At 55.7% G+C, this 18958-nt stretch overlaps 1 protein-coding gene and 1 long non-coding RNA gene across 4 annotated transcripts in view; one reads left to right on the plus strand and one right to left on the minus strand.

Moving 5' to 3' along the window:
• CCN4 (cellular communication network factor 4) overlaps positions 1-1253 on the minus strand; it is a 24175-nt gene extending 22922 nt beyond the window's left edge. For both annotated transcript variants that reach the window (XM_037166705.2, XM_037166703.2), the window contains exon 1: positions 1059-1253. In XM_037166705.2, the coding sequence (XP_037022600.2) occupies positions 1059-1127 (69 nt within the window). In that variant the 5' untranslated portion in view covers positions 1128-1253. The remainder of the gene's footprint in view (positions 1-1058) is intronic.
• LOC128626759 (uncharacterized) lies at positions 1198-5818 on the plus strand. 2 transcript variants are annotated; one of them, XR_008390809.1, is made up of 4 exons: positions 1198-1286; positions 1781-1931; positions 2233-2691; positions 3800-5818. It is a non-coding gene; the product is annotated as an uncharacterized LOC128626759 (long non-coding RNA). The 2 variants fall into 2 exon arrangements; XR_008390810.1 differs by lacking the exon at positions 1198-1286 and adding an exon at positions 1442-1503.
• Positions 5819-18958: the final 13140 nt, after the last annotated feature.

The following is an 18958-nucleotide window of genomic DNA, read 5'->3' on the forward strand; positions in this document are numbered from 1 at the left end:
CCTGCCCTTGTCATACTCTGCACAGTGCTGGGGGAGACCACCACCCAGCTCCCACGAGGCACCTGGACTACAGACGGCGTCAGCTCTCAGCCTCAGGTCTAGCCCAGTCAGAACCGGTGTCTGGGAGCCCACAGCTAAGCTACTTGCTTCCTGAGCCTCAGTGTCCTCATCCATGAATGGGGCCCATTGATCCCAAGGGAAGCCATCAGTGTGAGTGCACAAGAAAGCCCCTCTCGCCATCCTCCCTCCGGCCCTTGGCTTCCCAAGGGGCCCTGGCCAGGCAGAGGGATCCTGGATGCCGAGGCTCTGCCAGCTGCCCCCCGCATGCCCGTGCCTGTGCCCACACCCACGCCCACACCCAGCCCTGCAGACGGCCTCTGTGCCGCCACGTGTCTGGCTCCCTGGGCTTCTGGGAGGTACAGACCTTCCTCCCTTCCCCTTGGCGTGCCCTGGAACAGAGGTGGGAGACAGAGAAGCCGAGGAGGTCCCGGAGACAGTGGGCGTCGTGCGCAGGACCCAACCGTGCATGCTGCATAAACTAGAGGTCCGTGTCAGGCCAGAGCCGCGGCGGACGGGGGTTAGAAATTATCCCGAGCACTGTTTACTCAAGAGGCTCTTTTGTTGAAAGCTGGCATTTTCCTTCCAACTTTTCTTGGCATTTTCCACGTCCCCTTCCTGTAGTATACCCAACCCTTGGGGACTCATTTTTTCCAAATTGAAAGACGCAAGAAGTCTGCTAACAACTTGTTCACTTTATGTTGCTCAGAGAGGGTGAGGGACTAGCGCAAGGACACACAGCCAATCCTGGCAAAGCGGAGTCTGGAGTCCAGCCCCCCAGTTCCCAGGGCTCCTTCCTTTCAGCTTTGTTTCAGGTGTGAAGGGAGGCGTGGAGGGCTTGTTAGTTTCGTTCCTTCAGGTTGCCCCTTCCTCCTGGTCCTGCCGGAACCTGCTGACCGCATGCAACCCTCCTCCTCCCCCTGGGCCTCCCCCTCGCCCCCCTCCAGCCCCTCTGGCCCTGCGGGGGGGCCCCTCTCTGAGCCCCTCTAAGAAGGACTCACCGTGGCCAGGGTGCTGCCAGCAGCTGCTGAGGCCACTACTGCCAGCGTCCAGGGCAGGAACCACCTCATGCCTGGAAGTCAGTGGCAACGGCATCGACCGAGCAGCCCAGAAGACCCACCACCTCTCGGGACTGCTGGGCCGGGACTGGCCAGCCCATCAGGAGCACCGGCTACAGCTCTTCCCGCAGCCCTCGGGGGGTTTTATTAAAGCAAGATCTGACGTCAGGGGTAAGGACAAACCCTGCATTTTCCTCTGAAAAAACTTTTCCTGCCTCTCTCTCTCTTTTTTCCCTTTCTTCCCTCTGTCCCCACCTCCAGTCCAGGCTTGGCCGGCCTCCCCGGCTCTGACAGTCTTAAAGGGAAAGTTACAGGGTTACGATTTCACACGGGCCGGCGGCACATTCTCACAGAGGACCTGGGTCATCCTGGGGAGTACGTCACACAGGTGGGGCGGGGGACTCCCTGGGAGGGTGCAGGGCGGAGGTGGAGCTCCAGTGACCCTGGTGGGCGGTGGGGGCTTTGAAAGCCCTCCCAGTGGGGAAAACGCACCCGCTCTCCTCTCTCTGGGCTGCTCCCACTTCTGGTTTCCATTTGCCATCTTCCGCTCGCTCCCCCGGCTGTCAGCGAAGAGGACAGCTTCCAGTGCGAGATCCAGAAATGATAGGAATTCACCAAAAAAACTCAGTGCTGTGCTCAGGTTCACACCCTTATCTCCACTGCAGATTGAAGCCGTGGTCACACATTTGCAGGAGCGCCTTCCCTGCTCCGGACCCAGGCTCTTTGGGGCTGGTGTCGTTTCCCCATAGCTGGGCAGCTGTCCTGCTGGGTTTGGGGTGTCTGGCCTTCACCCCCTGCTGGATGCTTGCCACACAGGTGAGGGGTCTCTCATGGGTCCTCTTCTGACCCCGTTCAATTCCCCCAGCCCCATGTGGACTTCAGGCTGAGAGACAGCCTCCCGGGTGGTCCCCCAACCTCCCCTCCCCACACTGTCCACCGCCAGTAGGGTGGCCCCTGGGACATCGCAGGAGGTGTGGCCCTCTCCAGGCTGCAGCCTCTCAAAGCCTGCCCACTGACTCAGCGTGGGGTCCCCAGGCCTGTCCCTGTCATGCTCTTGGCCACCATGGCCCCCTCGCTGTCCCTTCCCACCCCAGCAAGCGTCCTCTCTGGTCCACAGAGTACTCCTCCCAGCGCCATGGGATGCCTTCAGAGACCGCTCTCTGACACTGCAACGGCGAGTCGGTGAAAGAGGGGAGCTGAGCAGGGGCCCTGAGATCCTGGGTGACATGGGGGGGGGACAGTCTGCATGTTCACAGGCGTGAGGCCAGGGTGTCACACGGCGTCACTGGTTCCTGTTGTTCTTGGTGATTTATTTTCACCTGTGCTGCAGAGGGTCCAGGGCCCACTGCCAAGGCCGCCCAGGGCCCCCCTCAGATCGTAGCATTTACCTGCTCACTCCCACCCACCCCTGCTTCCCACGCCTGTCCCCCGTCCTCCCCAACAAGGATCTGCAGCCTCGACTTGGCCCGATTTGTGTGTGTGTCCTTGTCACATAGGTAGCATGGCTGTTGCTTTGACAATGGCATGTAAAGCACCCACTGCGTGTTAAGCACTGACTGCTCTGAGCACCTTGCAGGTAGGTACTTATATGGTCCTCTCTTTATAATTGGGGAAATCGAGGCACAGAAAGCTGAAGGAATTTGCCCAAGGTCACACAGCTAGCAAGCAGCGGATTCAAGGACTGGCCCCTGAATTCTGTGCACTTTTGAGCGTTTCACATAAGTGAAAGGTGGGATGCTACAGCTTCCTTCCCTTTCTCTTCGTTTCCACAGAGTCCTAGATTTTTCAGATCCCCGGGCTGCCTCTTTCTAGTGCATTGCTTCTGACTGTGGCCTCAGTTTCCCTGTGTGTGACCTTCAGGCCCTGTGTCATCTCATCCCCCTCACGAGGGGCCCTCATATCACCTCCACAGACACGGCCCCTTACAGGCCTATTGGTCTGTTCCCTAGGACCCGCACTTCACCACTGGTTGTGACCATAGCTGATGACATTCCCACGCACAGGTGGTCCAGTGCTGCGGGCACAGGTCTGGGGTGGACCTCCATCTCCGGTCCCTCACCCACTGCGTGACCTTGGAGAAGTCGCAGAAACTCTCCATGCGCTGGCTTCCCCGCCTCTAAAGCAGGGATGAGAGAGGGGCTGATCACTTGGAGCAGCTCGTGGCATGGGGGAGTGCTGTGGAGGAGGCAGGAGGCATGCTGAGCACATAGTAGGTGCTCAGTAAAAAGCTGCAACTGTGGTGGACATTCTCACTCAGCCTCTACAGTGGAAGCTCTGCAAGGACAGGGTCCAGACTGGCCACTCTGTGTCCTGCATTCTGCCCTGACACATAGTAGGGAAGGATGGGGGCCCACACCGGGGGGCAGTGTGAGGGCTGGGGTCTCACCTCTCCCTGCCTGGGACCCCCAATCCAGCTGTCTGCATCTCCCTCTCAGCCTGAGCCAGCTCCCAGGCGCCTCCCCTAGCAGATGTCCCAGGGCAGCTGTAAAAAAATTCCAAAGTGGGGCTGGCGGGGAGGGGGTCTCAGAACCCAGGCTGGGTGAGAGCATTCCCACGCCAGACAGAAAGGCCCCCTTGAGCGGAGCCAGATGCGCAGAAGATCCCAGGAGCCTGGAGGACCAGGCGCCTGGAGGCTCCAGATCTGCTCACAGCCTGTTTGTTTGTCCTATGTTTGTCTCGCGAAGGCACACGGAGCCCACACAGGGCAGGCAGCACGGCGCCAGATCCCGGGGCCACTGAGACACGACGTGCCATTGCCCGGGCACAGAGGCTGCATCTGCTGAGCCACCCCGGCTGCTCCAGAAGGCAGAGTGTGGAGCAGGGTCCGCTCCATAATCCACCACCCTGCCAGGCCGCCTCAGCAGCCCAGGCGGGGCTCTGCCTCGCTTGCCGGGGGCCCAAGCAAGAAGGGGGGAGACACTGAGGGTGTCAGGGTGAATGTTCTCCAGGCCCCAGCTGGGCCAGCTGGCTGTGCTCTGTGAGGCTGGGCCACTGGGCCACCCCTGAGGGGCTCCCGTACCTGCCGCTCAGTTCCTGAGTCACAGCAGGAGCACACCTTTGGCTTCAGCCTTGGGTGCAGGTGGGGGTCCCCAGGACTCCCCACTCCTCACCTGGGAAGGTGGAGGGGAAAAGCAAGGGCTTTGGAGGCAGGCTGGCCTGCATTAAACCCCTACTCCATTACGTGCCAGGCAGGAGGTCTTGGGGAAGCCACGTTACCTCTTTGAGCCTCAGTCTACCTGTCTATCACTTGGGCGCAGTGAAGACATCTGCCTCCTAGAGTTGCCACGGGGAAGGAATTGTGCGGAGACCAGGCCGATGCTGAGTAAACAGCTGTCAGGAATACTCTTCAGTGCTCCTCACCGCAGAGACTCCGCCTGCGCCCCCGCCCGGCTCACCTGGATCTCAACACTCACTCTCCTTCCGAGTCTCCTCCCTGCAGCACGGCTGTGGGTTGGGGCACAGTGTCCCTGCCCCCTCCAGTGAAGCCCCAGGGCTCCCTGAACTCCAGGCGAGGCTTTCTGTCGATCTCTCTGGCGACACTAATTGCGGCCCAGGCAGATGAGGAAACTGGGAGGCGGACACGGCAGTGCCGCCCGGTCTGACTCAGGCCCAACAGCCCCCAGCAGCCCGTGGGACATCTCTCCCGGAGCAGAGAGGGGTTCAGCTCACCTCGGACCCCTCGCCTGCAAACGCCCAGGCGTCTCAAACTCTTCCACCCAGAGACACCCTTCCCATCGGGACTGGCAGGGTGTCTGCGGCTTTTCACTCGGAGAATCTGGGGTGTCTCGGTTACCAGAAACCAGGTCCTGCAGGGCTGTGCCTGCCCCGCAGACAATCCCTGAGACAGTCCGGGGGCCTTGCTCATTCGTTCAACGCACATACGATATGGAATAACCACTATAGTACAAACGCTCTGTGCCCCAACCATTCATCCCTCCCTCCCTCGGCCCCTGGCAACTCTTGACGTTTTTTACTGCTACCACCGTGTTGCCTTCTCCAAAGTGTCACAGCGTTGGAATTATACAGTACGTGGTTTCTTTCACTTCGCAACATGCCTTTACGGTGTCTCCGTGTCTTTTCACGGCTTGACAGCGTGCTGCTTTTCAGCACTGACCCGCCCACCTACCGCAGGACATCCTGGCAGCTCCCACGTTTCGGCAGTTATGGATAAAGCTGCCATACACATTCACGCGAAGGATTTGTGCGGACGTAAGTTTTCAAGTCCCTTGAGTAAATAAACACCAAGAGGCACAATTGCTAGAGTAGGTAGGAGTATGCTTAGGTTTGTAAGAAAGAGCCAATCTGTCCTCCAGGGTGGCCACACCGTCAGCACCCCACCAACAGGAGTGGGTGCTCCTGTGGCCCCCCATCCTCGCCGGCACTGGGTGTGGTTGGAGTTCTGGGGTCGGGCCGTCTAATCAGTGTGCAGTGGTACCCCATTATCACTTCAATTCCTCCCCATGTGTTAGTTCGTCACCTCAGAGTCACTGGATGAGGCGGGTGCTGACATCACCGCATTTACCTACATGGAAACTGCAGCTCACAGAGGTAGGGTGTTACCCAAAGTCACAGGAGGGGCAGAGCTGAGGTTCAGACCTCGGACGGCAGGTGCCCTCCTCACTCAGGGGAACGCCTTTCCGATCAGGAGCTTCGGAGTATTGGGGGAGTCTGGGAGTCTGGGAGTCCTGGGCAGGTGCGGTAAAGAGCTGGGTGCCTGCTGGCTCACAGGGTCGCCCTGGGTTCGGGTTGGCAGCGGGCAGGCCGGAGGCAGGCTCCAGGCTGGGAAGCAGCCAGCAGCCTTGCTGTGGGAGGGAGCGTCCCGCTACACTTGTCCTGGGTGCAGAGGCTTCCTGAAGCACCCAGGCGTGAAAGGAACGACAGAGGAGCAGGTTCAAAGCCAACCTGTGCCTAGAGACACCCCAGCAATGGAGTCATCCCGGGGAAGCCAGCCAGGGGCCAGGCTAGGCCAGCGATAGGACTGTCTGTTTTCATCCTTGACCTCCTGGACAGGGGAGCAGCTGCGATGCAGCCCAGTCTCCAAGTAATTGTGCTTGGATTCACCTGGAAGCTTGGACGTGGGCAGGTTCCCAGGACCAAGGCTCAGAGGTTCTGAGTCTGTGTCTGGGAAGCGCTGTGGAATCTGCCTTCACAGAAACCCTTCCTAGGGCGTGTGCAGGGGGCTTCCTTGGAGTTGACCTTGAGAGACTGGGCAGGGCGGGCAGGCGTGTGTGGTGGGTTCCTGCAGGCCGGTCGGCCCAGCCCCTTCGGAGGAGCTCCGTCTGGGGGGTCAGGGTGGGGGTGGGGCTGCTGCTCTCCTGCCCTGAGCCTCTGACTTCCCACCTGTGAAGTGGGCGACAGCATGTTCCACCTGGACTCGTGAGGGGGCAATGAAGCAGCTGCTTCAGCAAACCACTGTGGCCCGGGTGAACGTCTGAACACAGAAACCAAGGTGCTGGCTGGGCCCTGCTTTCTCCCGACACTCTGTAGGAGAAGCCTTCCTGCCTCTTCTGGCCTCTTCCTGCCTCTTCTGGCCTCGGGGGGCCCAGGGGCTCTGTGGATTTTGGGCCCACAACTCCAGTGTTTGCCTCTGTCTACACATGGCCTTCCCTCCTTCTCTTCAAGTGTCTGTCATTGGGGTCTCTTATCAGGACAGCGATTGAATTTACAGACCACCCAAATAACCCAGGATGGCCTCACGATTTTAAACTTAATAGCCTCTGTAAAGGCCCTGTTCCCGGAAGGGGTCGCATTCTTAGGTTCTGGAGACTGGGACATGGACTTTCTGAGGGTCACCGCTCAACCCCCTGTACTGACTTACATAAAAAGTGCAAGGACAGTGCCTGGCATAGTAGGGGCTGAATAAACATGACTCCCCTCCTCCCACCACTCTGGCTTCTCTGTCGGTAAGTCTGTCATTAACACCTTCCAAGTAAATACCCACCTGACCACTTCTTAGCACCTGCATGGCCTCGCCAGGGATGGTGCCAACCCCGGGGTCAGGGGCTGGCTGTCCTGAGAAGAGCCACAAGGCTATTCTGACAGCCCAGTTGCCAGCTGAGGCTGGACGCAGGGGTTCAGGGCAGTGGCCGTGGTCGATCTTGGGGCTCCCCGGGTACAGTGGTGGAGCCTGGCTGGCCCTCAGGGAGAATCAGCCCCCTGCCCAACATTTCCTGATGGTGTGGCGCAGATCAGCACCTCGCTCCAGGCCTCAGTTCCCCCTCCGTGGGATGAAGAGGAGGCCCCTGCTCTGCAGCATCAAGGCCGGGTGACTCTCATTCAAATGACTTATCTCTATGTACAGAAAGCGCTGGTTCAGGGGATGGGGCCACAGTCAAGAGGAAAGTGGGGTTTTCTAGACGTGAGAGACCAATTCCGTTCATCTCGTACCCAGCACCGTCCCTGACGACCTCCCTGCCTCGTCTCTTACCACTCGCAGCTTCCTCCTCCTCTCAGCTCAGGCCAGGCTGGGCGACCCACGGCTCCCACTGAGCCGTACCTGAGCCGGGCTGCACCTGAGTGCCAGCTCTTCCTACAAAGCCTATGGCAGGTTCTTCCCTACAAACTCTTACTCATCCTTCAAGGTTCTGCCCAGGGCTCATGTCCTCCAACAAGACTCTGTATCCCCCAGATTCAATGGGGGAGCAAAGAGTTGTCACAAGTACTGTGGGAATAGGGATTCCATTTATGTTGCAAATGGAAACTTATTTATAGCAACGACTCCACATGGGAGTTTCAGGTAGTAGAGCTTCACGAATGAGCGTGGAACTGGGCCAGGGAAGGTTTGGGAGGAGGGAGCCTGTGCAGGGAGTGGGGAGGGCCGAGAACGCTCCCTAGTCAATCTACCAGGTTTCGATTTTGACCCTGTTGCCCATCAGGGTCCCCGTGTTCACCTGGTCTCTGGAAGTTCCCACTCTGAAACTCCATTGTCCCTCCTGAACTCAGGGAGCCCACTGGACGGGAGCCCCTTCCTCCATCAGCACGACCTGTGGAGGGCACCCCACCAGAGGCTCTCAGGGATGCGGGCCTCCTGCACCCTGGTCTTCCGCTCAGGCTTGGAGAAGGGTGTGTCCTCTGAATACTCCACCGGGTATGAATCAGGGCGGGTGAGAAGATTGTATGAAAGCCACTCCAGAAATCCCGCCCCCCAAGTCCATTCCAGAACACCAGGGAAGCCCTGCACTCCAACGTCCTCCTCTACTGTCCACCTTTGGGTCAGTGATTCTACCAGACAAACTGCTAGGACCAGTCCCAGCTGCTTGGGCTGACATGGTGCATCCAGCATCTCTAGTTAGTGAGTTCGTGTCAGTAGAAAAGGCCTGATCCAATATCATGTTCCTTTCACCCTGACCCAACATCCTTACAAATCATTTCAGTACATGTGACCCAGGCGCCTGTTGATATAAATTAGCAGTGTGTGCAGGTGACAGATCACATTCCTGGGTGCTGCTAGAAATTGCATCTGGCCATAAATCTCAAAGCAGGAGGGGTGGTAGAGGTGGATCCTGGGAAGATTGCCACCCCCCTGCATGCAGCTACCCCAGGACATTACTTAAGAGGCTCTACAGACATGGAGGGTGTTCCTCTCAGCTGGGGAAGAAGGGTTGCTTCAGCTTAAAAAAAGGAGGTTTGTAGCGGGAGGGAGTTGGAGGTGGTCCTCAGATTCATTGGGATTTCCCATCTCCAGGTGGAGGGCCCCCTTCTCCAATCCCTCCTTCCTTGCAAGGCTGTGGATTCAATTTGCATTATAATTCAGCCACCCTGAATTTGCATCAAAAGTCAGGATTTAGTGTAGGGTGTGGCTTCTCAACCCTGCGGCCACAAAAGACAAGGATTTCTTTCAGGACCACAGTACAAGTGTGGGTGTGTGTGCACACACGTGTGCACACACACACAACTCCCACTAGTTCATGGTTGTTCTCAGTAGAAAAACATTCTAGACACATGACAGCCTGCTAATATTCCCGGTTCCCCCAAGCTCTGGATGGGGACTGCCTGTGTCTGCCACGGGTGGTCTTGTCTGTGCACTGTTGAACACTCGGGACCAATGGCTGCGAGTCACGGCATTCTTAAAGCCACACCCACCCACCGCCCCGGCTTCCTGGGGCTGATCCACTAAAGGCGAAGCCTGCGTGGCCACTCGCCCCCTGGTGTCGGCTGGGGAGGCTGTTCCGCAGAGCACTCGGGCGTGCGCCCCGTGGCCCGGCAACCCCAGTCCCCGGACACTGTCCTAAGGACCAAAGGGACATGTGGAACGATGTTCATCTGGGCTTGCTCACACTGGGGAAGATCTGGAGGCAGCTGGGTGTCCATCTGAGGGCATGGGACGATCAGGGTGGACAGCCTGACCCCAGAGGCCGGTGTGGCAGTTTGAAACAACACCCAGGTACGCGTGGAGCAACAGGGGAGACCCTCCAGCCCAGAGCCAAAGGGAAGACAGAGGGCCGGAGCGAGGTCTCCAGCCAGCACTGCCCGCGTGAACACGACTCAGACATGCTCCCCTAGTTACAGATTCATGTGCGTGTTCAAGGGCACAAGCTAGAGATGCCGCCCGTGCGTGAGGGAGAGAACGGGTGGAACTGGGGAGGAGGGGGAACAACAGGGACCAAGAGAAGCAACTCGAAAGCACTAACGCTACAGCGTGATACGCTGGAAAATACTGTCCACCTCACCTGTCTGCGCCCTGGGGCAACAGCACAAATTTCAAAGAAATTGAAAAAGAAGGAGGAGGAGGAGGAGGAGGAAGAGAAAGGAGGAAGCAGGGGGAGCGAGAATGAGGAAGAGGAGACAGGGGAGGAAGAGACGTGTTTGCACAAACCCCTGTGCGGGCTCTTCGTGGCGGCTTCCGTGGCGAGAGCCCCACACTGGAAAGGACAAAGGAAACGCCCGCCCACAGGCGATCGTCCAACCCAGCGGGGCTCAGCCGCATGGAGCAATACTGCTCAGCACCGAAAAGCAAATTAGGAACCGGTCACAGTCCATGCCTGCTGGTGTCAGGGAACGAGAGGGTCACCTGGCTGGTGGCTGAGGACCTCACTGGCCCTGGAGATCTGACCCTGGGCTCTGAATCGAGGGCTTTCTTTACTTTCGACTCTGTGTGTACAAATAGTAGGGAAGGCCTCAGATATTTCTGCTTCGGTGGACTTGGAGCAAGTGCCTGAACTGCTCAGTACTCTGTTTTCCTTTGTGTTAAATGGGGATGCGGCGCTTGTGCCATGGGGAGTGGCGTCCATGCAGCGGCCAGCGAGCTGTGATCTTAGCCCGCGGTGGGGGCCTGGTGCAGGGGCAGGGCGCCTCCCTTAGGGTCAAGGGCATGGTTGCTGGCTTCTGCAGCACTCTCAGGCACTGACACGCTCTGAGCCCCTCTCTGGGCCTCAGCTTCCTGTTCTGTAAAATTAGAGGTTGGAAACTTCTGCCTCCGACTCCCCCTGACTTGCCAGGCCAACCTCAGCTCCTTCCTCAGAAGCAGGGGCTGAGGGTGGGTGGCAGCCACCTCGCCTGGCTAGCCAGCAGCCCCCCACAGGGATGGCACTTGATCCATTTGCTTTGAAGACTCCTGGGGCATCTCGGGCTCCGCGTGGGCAGCTTGGCACGGGGCCGGTGCCTGGTCCCACTGTCCCCGGCCCGCGTGCTTCCTCAGGCACAATGCTGCCTGTCTTCTCTCTTCCAGATCTGGGTTAGATAAATCGTCTGCTTTTTCTCTTCCCTTACTCGCTAGGAGTTTCAGCAAATTCTGCCCCTGAGGAAGCTGCCAGGTCAGTGGGAACCTGGTATTTTTCAACGAATTGAGCTCCATACGATCTTCCACAGGAGAACCAGCCCAGACTGGTTTGCACTCACCCAGTCCACGTGCTCAGCAGATGCGGGAGGTTCCCGGGTGCAGGGCGTGCCCGGCTCTCTGGGCCCGCGGAGAGAAGGTTCCGTAAGAGGCCAAACCCTGCTGCTCATTTTGCTGGGGTCTTTGAACAAGCTCCTCGGCCTTCCAGTTTCTTCCCCTGTAAATGACAACGACTATTAATAGCCCAGACAGGGCTTTTGTGAAAATTAGAATAGAACATTTAGAAAGACTCTGGACACACACCAGGCACATAGAGAAACACTGGCTATTTTAATACCCATTTGTGTGTGCGCGCATCTGTGTGAGTATTGTATATATATGAATACATAATTTATAGTTCTTTAAAAATAATATTTCCTTATAAAAAAAAACCTTTTAAACAAGGAATTCAAAAGGTGCAGAAAGATTTACTCCCAGAGATAAGCACTGTTGCCATTTTGAGTGACTTTCAGTATTTTTTATACTCATATGTTACAGGTATACTTAGAAACTGAAGTCACGCCACTTTTATTTACTTGCTCTTTATTTGAGATTTTGAGCTAAACACCGTTGTGCCTTCAGTGCCCCAGGGGGACCTCGTCTGACACGGCTGCCTGACATCCCCTGTGTGACTCAGGACAGCAACCCCACCAGCAGGCACTCAGCCTGTGTCCAGCTCTGCCCACTCGAGAAGTGCAGGCGAGGGATCTGAACCCAGGTCTGTCTGAGACCAAAGCCCAGGAGAATTGCGTTACCCACGATGCCCTGCCATGGGGCTTAGGCTTCGACACCTGTCAGTCTCTCTGAAGTTTCTCGAAAACCCCTGAGGTCCGTGGTGGCCCCTCCCTCGCTTGACGTCTCTCCAGAAACCCGGGAGCTCGGTGGCTACGTGCAGCCACTCCGTCCTCACGTGGTCTGACTGGGCGGAGGGGAGCAGGGGGCCCTTCGGGATGGGGCAGGGGGTGGTGAGGGGAGATGCCAAGTAAACATGGGCAAGAAGAAAAGTATTTGCTGAGTGTGTTTTTTGTCCTTCAGGGCTTGGGCCAGAGCTTCAAAGCACCAGTTCAGAAGTTTCTCTTTTTTTGAAAACCAAAATCTGGTTTTATTTTCCTAAGTGGGAGAAACTCGGTGTCATGTGTTTCTGAATCTATTTATTCCGCATTTCAGAGAACACCGCGATGGGCGGGGAATGGCTCGAGGTCAAGGTAGTGGTGTGTGCAGGAGGAAGCTCTCTCCCTGCTGGGCAGGAGTCCTGAAATGAGTCTCCGGTGGCCTGGTGGCTTGTTGAGGCCAGAACTCCCCACCTCTCGGGCAGGTCTCCCAGCCCTGTACCCCCAGGGCGCCCCCTCTCAGCTGCCTGAGCATCACATTTCCTTTCTTAAAATCCAGTTTTCTTTTTGTCCTCGAGGTATGACTGAACTCCTCGAGCTTTGGGCTGGGAGATGCGTCCTCTCCTGGCCTTGCACCCCCAAACTCCCCACACTCCGTGCCGGACCCCAGTGAGGTGCTGGAGGCCTGCGGGCTCTGCCTTCTGGCCTCCCCTCCAGGCCTTTTTTGTTCTGTTCTCTTGGCCAGGAAGACACACCCCTGATCTTACCTTCCCTCACAAGCCCCTTCTCCTGGCTGCCTGTGAATTGTACTCAGTGTGGGCGGTGGGTCCGGCAGTCTGGGTTCCAGTTCTGGTTTGGACACATTTTATCTGTGTGGCATCTGGCAAGTGACTCAAATTCTCTTAGCTTCACTTTTTATGAATTAATATGAGGCCCACAATTACAGCTCCCTCTGGGGGTTCGTGATAGAGGTTACGGGGGCCATCACCTACACAGTGCTCAGAACAGCACCCAGGCACCGGGGGCAATCAGTGCTAGAACATTCCCCACCTCGGGCATCATCTCCTTTGGGAGATCACAAATAGTTGGAGAGTCTTTCGTAACCAAGTACAGGCAGAGTCTATTTCTACTCCCCTTGAACCTGGACCAGCATGTCACTATTTTGACTAATAGAATTTGGAGGAAATCCCTCAGTTTGGGGCCTTACTGTTAAAAGGGGGTAGGAGGAATCTCCTCCTTGGACTCTTGCAGCCAACCAGAAGGGACCCAAGACAATGTGGACAGGCAGACATGCCCACCGAGCCCAGCCTCTCGCCATCCCCACCACGATGCCACCCCAGAGCAGCCCCAGCCGTCCCAGCTGCTGTCTGTCGTGTGCGTCGGAGATGAACCGCCCAGATGAGCCCTCTGCTGTTCCTCATCCATAAAACTGTGAGAAGAATAAAGTGGTTGTTTGAAGACCCTGAGTTCGGGGTAGTTTGTTATACAACAAGAAATAACAAAAGTGCCTCCTCCAGGAAGCCTCTTGGATTTTCCAAGTCTCAGATTTCTGTGTCAACATAGATAGTCACTCCCAGGAGTGACTCCTGCCACCTCTGCATTTTTGTTCCCTATTCTGCGACTGGTCCTGGGATGGGCTCCCTCTTGGGAGTCAGCCCTTGTCTTCACACACACACGGACACACAAACACAGAGACACACATACACACATATACACAAACACACAGACACAGAGGCACACACATAGACACACAGACACACAAACACAGAGACACACGAATGCACACACACACGGGCCTCTGTATGTCACAAATCTTACCATATAAAGCCTGGAGGGTCTGGAAGGAAGTTTACTCACAGTAACACATGCACTTGAAGAGAGAAGGAATCACACTCCCCTCTCACCTCTCCGCACCACCGGCCTCTTGGCTCTGGGGTTTGGGCTCACTCTTCTCTTGTCTCGCCTCCCCTCTACCCTGAATTCATCTTCATTTCTAACACCTCTTCAGTCCTTGTCTCTTATTCATTTATGCCCTCAAGCTTCCAGTATCAGCTCAAGCTGCTGGCCAAAGTCCCTTCCGAAACAAACTTCTGTGGCCAGCTGTCACCTTCGTAGAGGGACCTCTCAGACCAGAATAGCAAAAATGGTGCTCCCCTGGAACCTGTCTTTACTTCACCTAATACTGTACGTATTTTACATGTTTATTATTGTCTCTCTCTCCCTCAGATTGTAAACTCGAGAAGTTCAGGGACTTTGTTATCCTTACAATTAAATCCACAAAGTCCAAAACACTGTAGACACGTAATGGGGGCTGAACAAATATTTTTGATGAGTATGAGGACATAAATGAATTGAAGGGACTATGGTACAAACTACAGTACCTTTCAGAGAATGTATTCTGCTAATAGTTACTGACCTGGAGCCTATTGTTGTTAGAAATTGCGCGTCCACAGGCCGAGTCTAAAGATCAGAAATTGCGTGAGATCAGGCCAGAACGAGAATGCAAGGGAGGAGGGGCAGGGAGCCCCAGTGTGTTCCTGCCCGGCCCTGGGCCTGCTCCGCCCCAGCTCCCCGATGACACCCCCTTCCTCCTGCTCTCCCGCTGCCTTCCTTGCTCTGGGTCTCACTGTGGCCAGGCCAGAGAGTTGCCTCCTAATGCTTCAGAGTTAATGTGCTCCAGGCCTTTGCATCTTTAAGGTGGACCCGTGACCTAAGGCCATTCCATGGGTCTGGAACAGGGAAGTTCTCTCTCATAGCTGGACGAGATGCTGTTGCAACACAAGTCCAACCCGTGGTTCCTCTGTGGCTCACCCACCATGAGCTCACTTGTGGGGCATTCACATCGCCCCCAATTTGGCTAAGACAAGCCTGCCTTGGACTTGGGCTAGATTTGTGGTTGGCTGGAGGCATCCAAAGCCAATATTGAACCTCAGACTTCAACCCCCTGAAGCCGGTGTACTGGACTTGTTGGTTTCGTGTTCTTGCCGGGAGTAACTCTAGAAGAACAGCCAGACAGTCTGGGAGTGGAGAGGGTACCGGCCTCAGCCAGGCATCCTCCCAGCCCAGTGTGGGTCACAGACTGAAGCAGAGAGGTCAGAGTGGTGCCTAGATGGGGAAACTGAGGCCAAGAGAGGCCCAAACAAACTAACCTGGCTGACCTGGTCATGCCCTCAGGCCAAACGCAAACTCGAGACGAGGTGGAGTGGGGCCTGAGGCCCGCTGTTAGCTCGAGACAGGTACCTGCTCAGGTCCTGCTCTGCCATGTCCTTCTGTGGCTTCCAGTGGGCCTGCCAGCTGCTCCGAGCCTCAGTGTTCTCATCTATAAAATGGAACAAACACACTCACTCCAGAGTATCTGCTGGAAAGATTAAAGAAGAGAATGGACTTCGTTCAGAAACAGTTCAGCTGCTTCTTGAGATACTGAACTAAAGACCCTAGCACCTGAGCCCTGGCTCCCCTGTTACATTAACCCGAGAGGGCAGAAGGACTCTGAGGGACTTTGCAGGAGTTGTCCTCCCGTCCCAGCCATTCCAGACCCTCTGGAATTCTCTGATCTCCCTACCAGCGCCCAGGGCTCCTTCAGCTGTGACGTATTCTGCTTGGCTGTGTTCACAGTCAATGTAGAAGGCCCTTTGGGGGTGACAGGCTGGATCCAGAGCTCTGCCCCCCCACAGGAGGTGGCCACTGAAGGCTTCCCCGTGTGATCATTTGGGGGCAGGGTGGTCAGCTGGGCCTCCGCTGTCTCTTGGGGAGTACATGGTAGGTTACAAAGGTCATCTATCTGGTGTTAATGGTCTTCGGAAATTAAGAGGACTCAATGAATGAATCAATAAATTAACTAACACTCTCTCTACAGCAGGTCTGGTGCTCAATTGCAAGCCATGGTCTAGTAAGGAGTCCAATCTCCTGAGGAAGGCAGACAAGCAAACCCATGGGAACCATCCGAACCTCCCACCTTCTCCCAGCTGGTCCTACTACTCCAGGTGGCCCACCTCCACAGTCTCAGCTGTCACCCTGTTCCACTAGAACTGTGTCCCCCTCTGGTCCCTTCAGGTGGTATGATGCCCACCATCGCCAGGTCCCTGGTCCCGCATCTGTCCTTTGCAACTGCATCAAGGGTTCCTCCACGGAGGCCACTTCCAAGCCCCCTCTGGCTGGGTTTTCTGTCTCCTTCAGCGATCCTGGCTGATGTGTGCGTGGGGATGTCACCACGATCACCCATTTCTCATTCACTGACCACTGTGTCGGGCATGGCACTCTGCACTGGGTAAACGAAGTCCCATCGGCACAGGCTCCTGCCTTCACGGAACACCCAGACCAATTGGGAGGTAGCCAATTAAGTTGAAGAATACAGCACAGTGTGAAAAGCATCGGGACAGTACAATGATGGGATCAGAGAGGGGGTGGGAGCTGGAACAAGCACAGGGAGGATGAGAAGGACAAAGCCGGAGGCATCAGACAAGAGGAACAGGGTGTGGGCAGGAGTGGAGCGACAGGACGGCCGTGAGCTGCAGCAGAAAGACACGCACATCACTGAGCTTGGAGAGAAAGGTGTGGGGGGAAGTGGGGCACAGAAGACTGGGAGGCTGGCATGGCCATGCTCTCGAGGCCCTTGGATAGCTAAGGACCTTATTTATTTATCCTCGGGAAACAGGGGGACTCTGGCAGGGTCTTATATTAGAAGATGAGAATGAGATTAATGAATTAGAAGGATCAGGCAGCTGCGTAAAGGCGAGATTGTGGTGATTGGAAGGGATTTAGGATAATAAGTCTCCAGGCAAAGAGAGGCAAGCAAGGATTGCTGGAAGCCTGGGCTGAAGTGGTGACAGTGGATGTGCAGAGGAGAGGACTGCCATGAGTAATGCTTCACGTGTCCAAGCCCACAGAATTCAGAGACTGTACTTGGCCGTGGCCATGGGGAAGGGAAAGGAATCTTCATTGATGGTCCATCCTTCCTTCTGGCTCAAGCAATTTGATGAAAATGACGCCATTAACAGAAATTAGCAGGACTGAGTGAGGGTCGGCTTCAGAGGAAAAATAAAGCATCAAGACCTTTGCATTGTGTGTAATAAGCAAGAAGCTCCCGAGACAGTCTGAGTGGAAATACTGGTTAGGGAGCTGGCAATTTGGGGGCAGGTGTCTGAGCTGAGGACAAACTTGAACATGGAGGTGAAGCGGAAGGCACTTGGTTTTCTGCAGCCGTGCTCTGCCTGAGAAAGAAGCTCACACCGCTTCCCTCCCTGTGCAGGGCCCCCTCCCTTCCCTGACCTCAGAGTCATCCCTATTCCTAGGTCCGCCTTGCCAGCCCTCCCCGGCACCCATGCCTCCTATCTTCCCTGAAATATTATAAAACCCCACAGACCTGGCTTGCTCCTTTCCGTTCTAGATGTTTGTGACTCATATTAACTGAAGCGGTAACACATGAAAAAGAAGGCAAAATGTTGTTGTGAAACCCCAAGAACCTTCCCAGAACTTTAAGACCAAAGTCCCATTGTCTGGGGGCAGGGGTGGGGCGGAAGGAGGGGGGAGGGAGGAAGTGGGATCTCAGGGCCTGGCACTGGGACCGCTGGAAGGGACACGGTTTCCAAGTGGGCTTCGCACCGCATGGGCCCGCCGAGGACCGGGGCCAGCAACTTCACTCCTGCAGCCAAAGATGACTGTGGAGCCCAGCGCTGGGAGGAGATCCTTCTAAAGCTTTTATTTACAAAATCCCCAGATATCTGGGTATTTTGTTTGGACGTGACTGAGCTGGTTTTCGAACTTTTTGGGGGTCTCTTTGTTGCTTCACGTGTGAGCTCATGCATTCCAGTGCTTTCAAGCACCAACTGTGCGCCCGCTTCTACGCTGCCTCCCGGGCACCCTAGGCTCGTATGTCCAAGGAACGTCACAAACATCTCCAGAACAACAGGTTCACCTGGGCTCTCGGCGGGACCTCCAACACGCCCCTCCCACGGGGCGCACAGTTGGTAATAAAGGCACCACTAGCTAGGCATTTGCTACGCCAGAAAAATGGGGCGTTCCTCTGTTCCTTGCCTGACCTCTCAACAAATCCTCTTGACTTTCTCGGTCAAAGGAATCTTGACTCTGGAGATACCTGCCCTTCCCCACTGCTGCCAGCCTGAACCACGCTGCCCCCCCCCCCGGGTGGCAGCCTCTTCACTGACCCCTCGTGGGAGACAGGGAATGGAGTAGCCCTGGGAGTTTGCTAAGACCTGGGATAAAGGATGGGAACCTCTTTGAAGTTTATTTTGACCCAGGATACACGTGCGCGTTTGAGATTTATGTGCCTGTTAATTTCAGACAAGATCGGGCATGTTCAGGGTGGTATGGCTGTAAACTACATGCCTGTAAATTTCAAGTGTGTCTGTGTGAGTGTGTGTGTGTGTGTGCCCTGATGTGCTGATTCTTTCATTTCTCTGGAATTGTCTCAAAAGTAGTGGGATCGCTGGATTGAAAAATACATGTTTTAAAGGTTTTAGTAGATGCTCCCTTGTTCTTTGTAAAACTGCTTTGGCAAGCTGCACCCCCACCGGCAATGTGCACCAGCGTTCTCTTTATTACGCTCCACCCACAGTTACCGATCTTCTCGGATCTGCCAGTCAGCTGGCTGAAAGTGGAAGCTCCTCATCATATTCACTCTTATTTTCCTGACGTCTCCTGAACTTGAGTATCTTTTCATATGCTAATTGTTCATGAGGATCGCTTTATTTTTCGCTCCTGCTCATGCTGTTTTCGGGGTTTGTGTTTTCCTTGTGCGTTCACAGTGGAGATCTCTGTGTTGTAGCTGTCCATTCTCTCCCCAGCGCCTGTACGATCCGCTCAGTCCAGTTCTGTGAGCTGGATTAAATGGACACGCTACCGGGTTCTGCACTGGTCAGCCCACAGAAAAGCGCTCCATGCCTCAAACCTCTGCTTCCTCCCCATCCCGCTCCCTGGGCTTGCTTCATTTCCCCTCACTCCCCCAGGGAGTGGCTGGGTAGGGAGGGAGGAGGAAAGAGATACTGATAAGCACACTGGATGTGCCAGAGAACGGGCTGTGCGACTCGTATGTTACCTTAGTTCATGAAATGAGACTAAAAAGTTGTAATCTCCATTTTACAGATGGGCAAACAGAGGGTCGAAGGGGTGAATGTTTGCCCAAGGTCACAGACATGGCAGACTGAAGATCGGATGAGGTCTGGTTCTGAAACCTGTCCTTT

Source organism: Artibeus jamaicensis, unplaced genomic scaffold (assembly GCF_021234435.1).
Source record: "Artibeus jamaicensis isolate MK-2021 breed Jamaican fruit bat unplaced genomic scaffold, CSHL_Jam_final scaffold_916, whole genome shotgun sequence".
Lineage (NCBI taxonomy): Eukaryota > Metazoa > Chordata > Mammalia > Chiroptera > Phyllostomidae > Artibeus > Artibeus jamaicensis.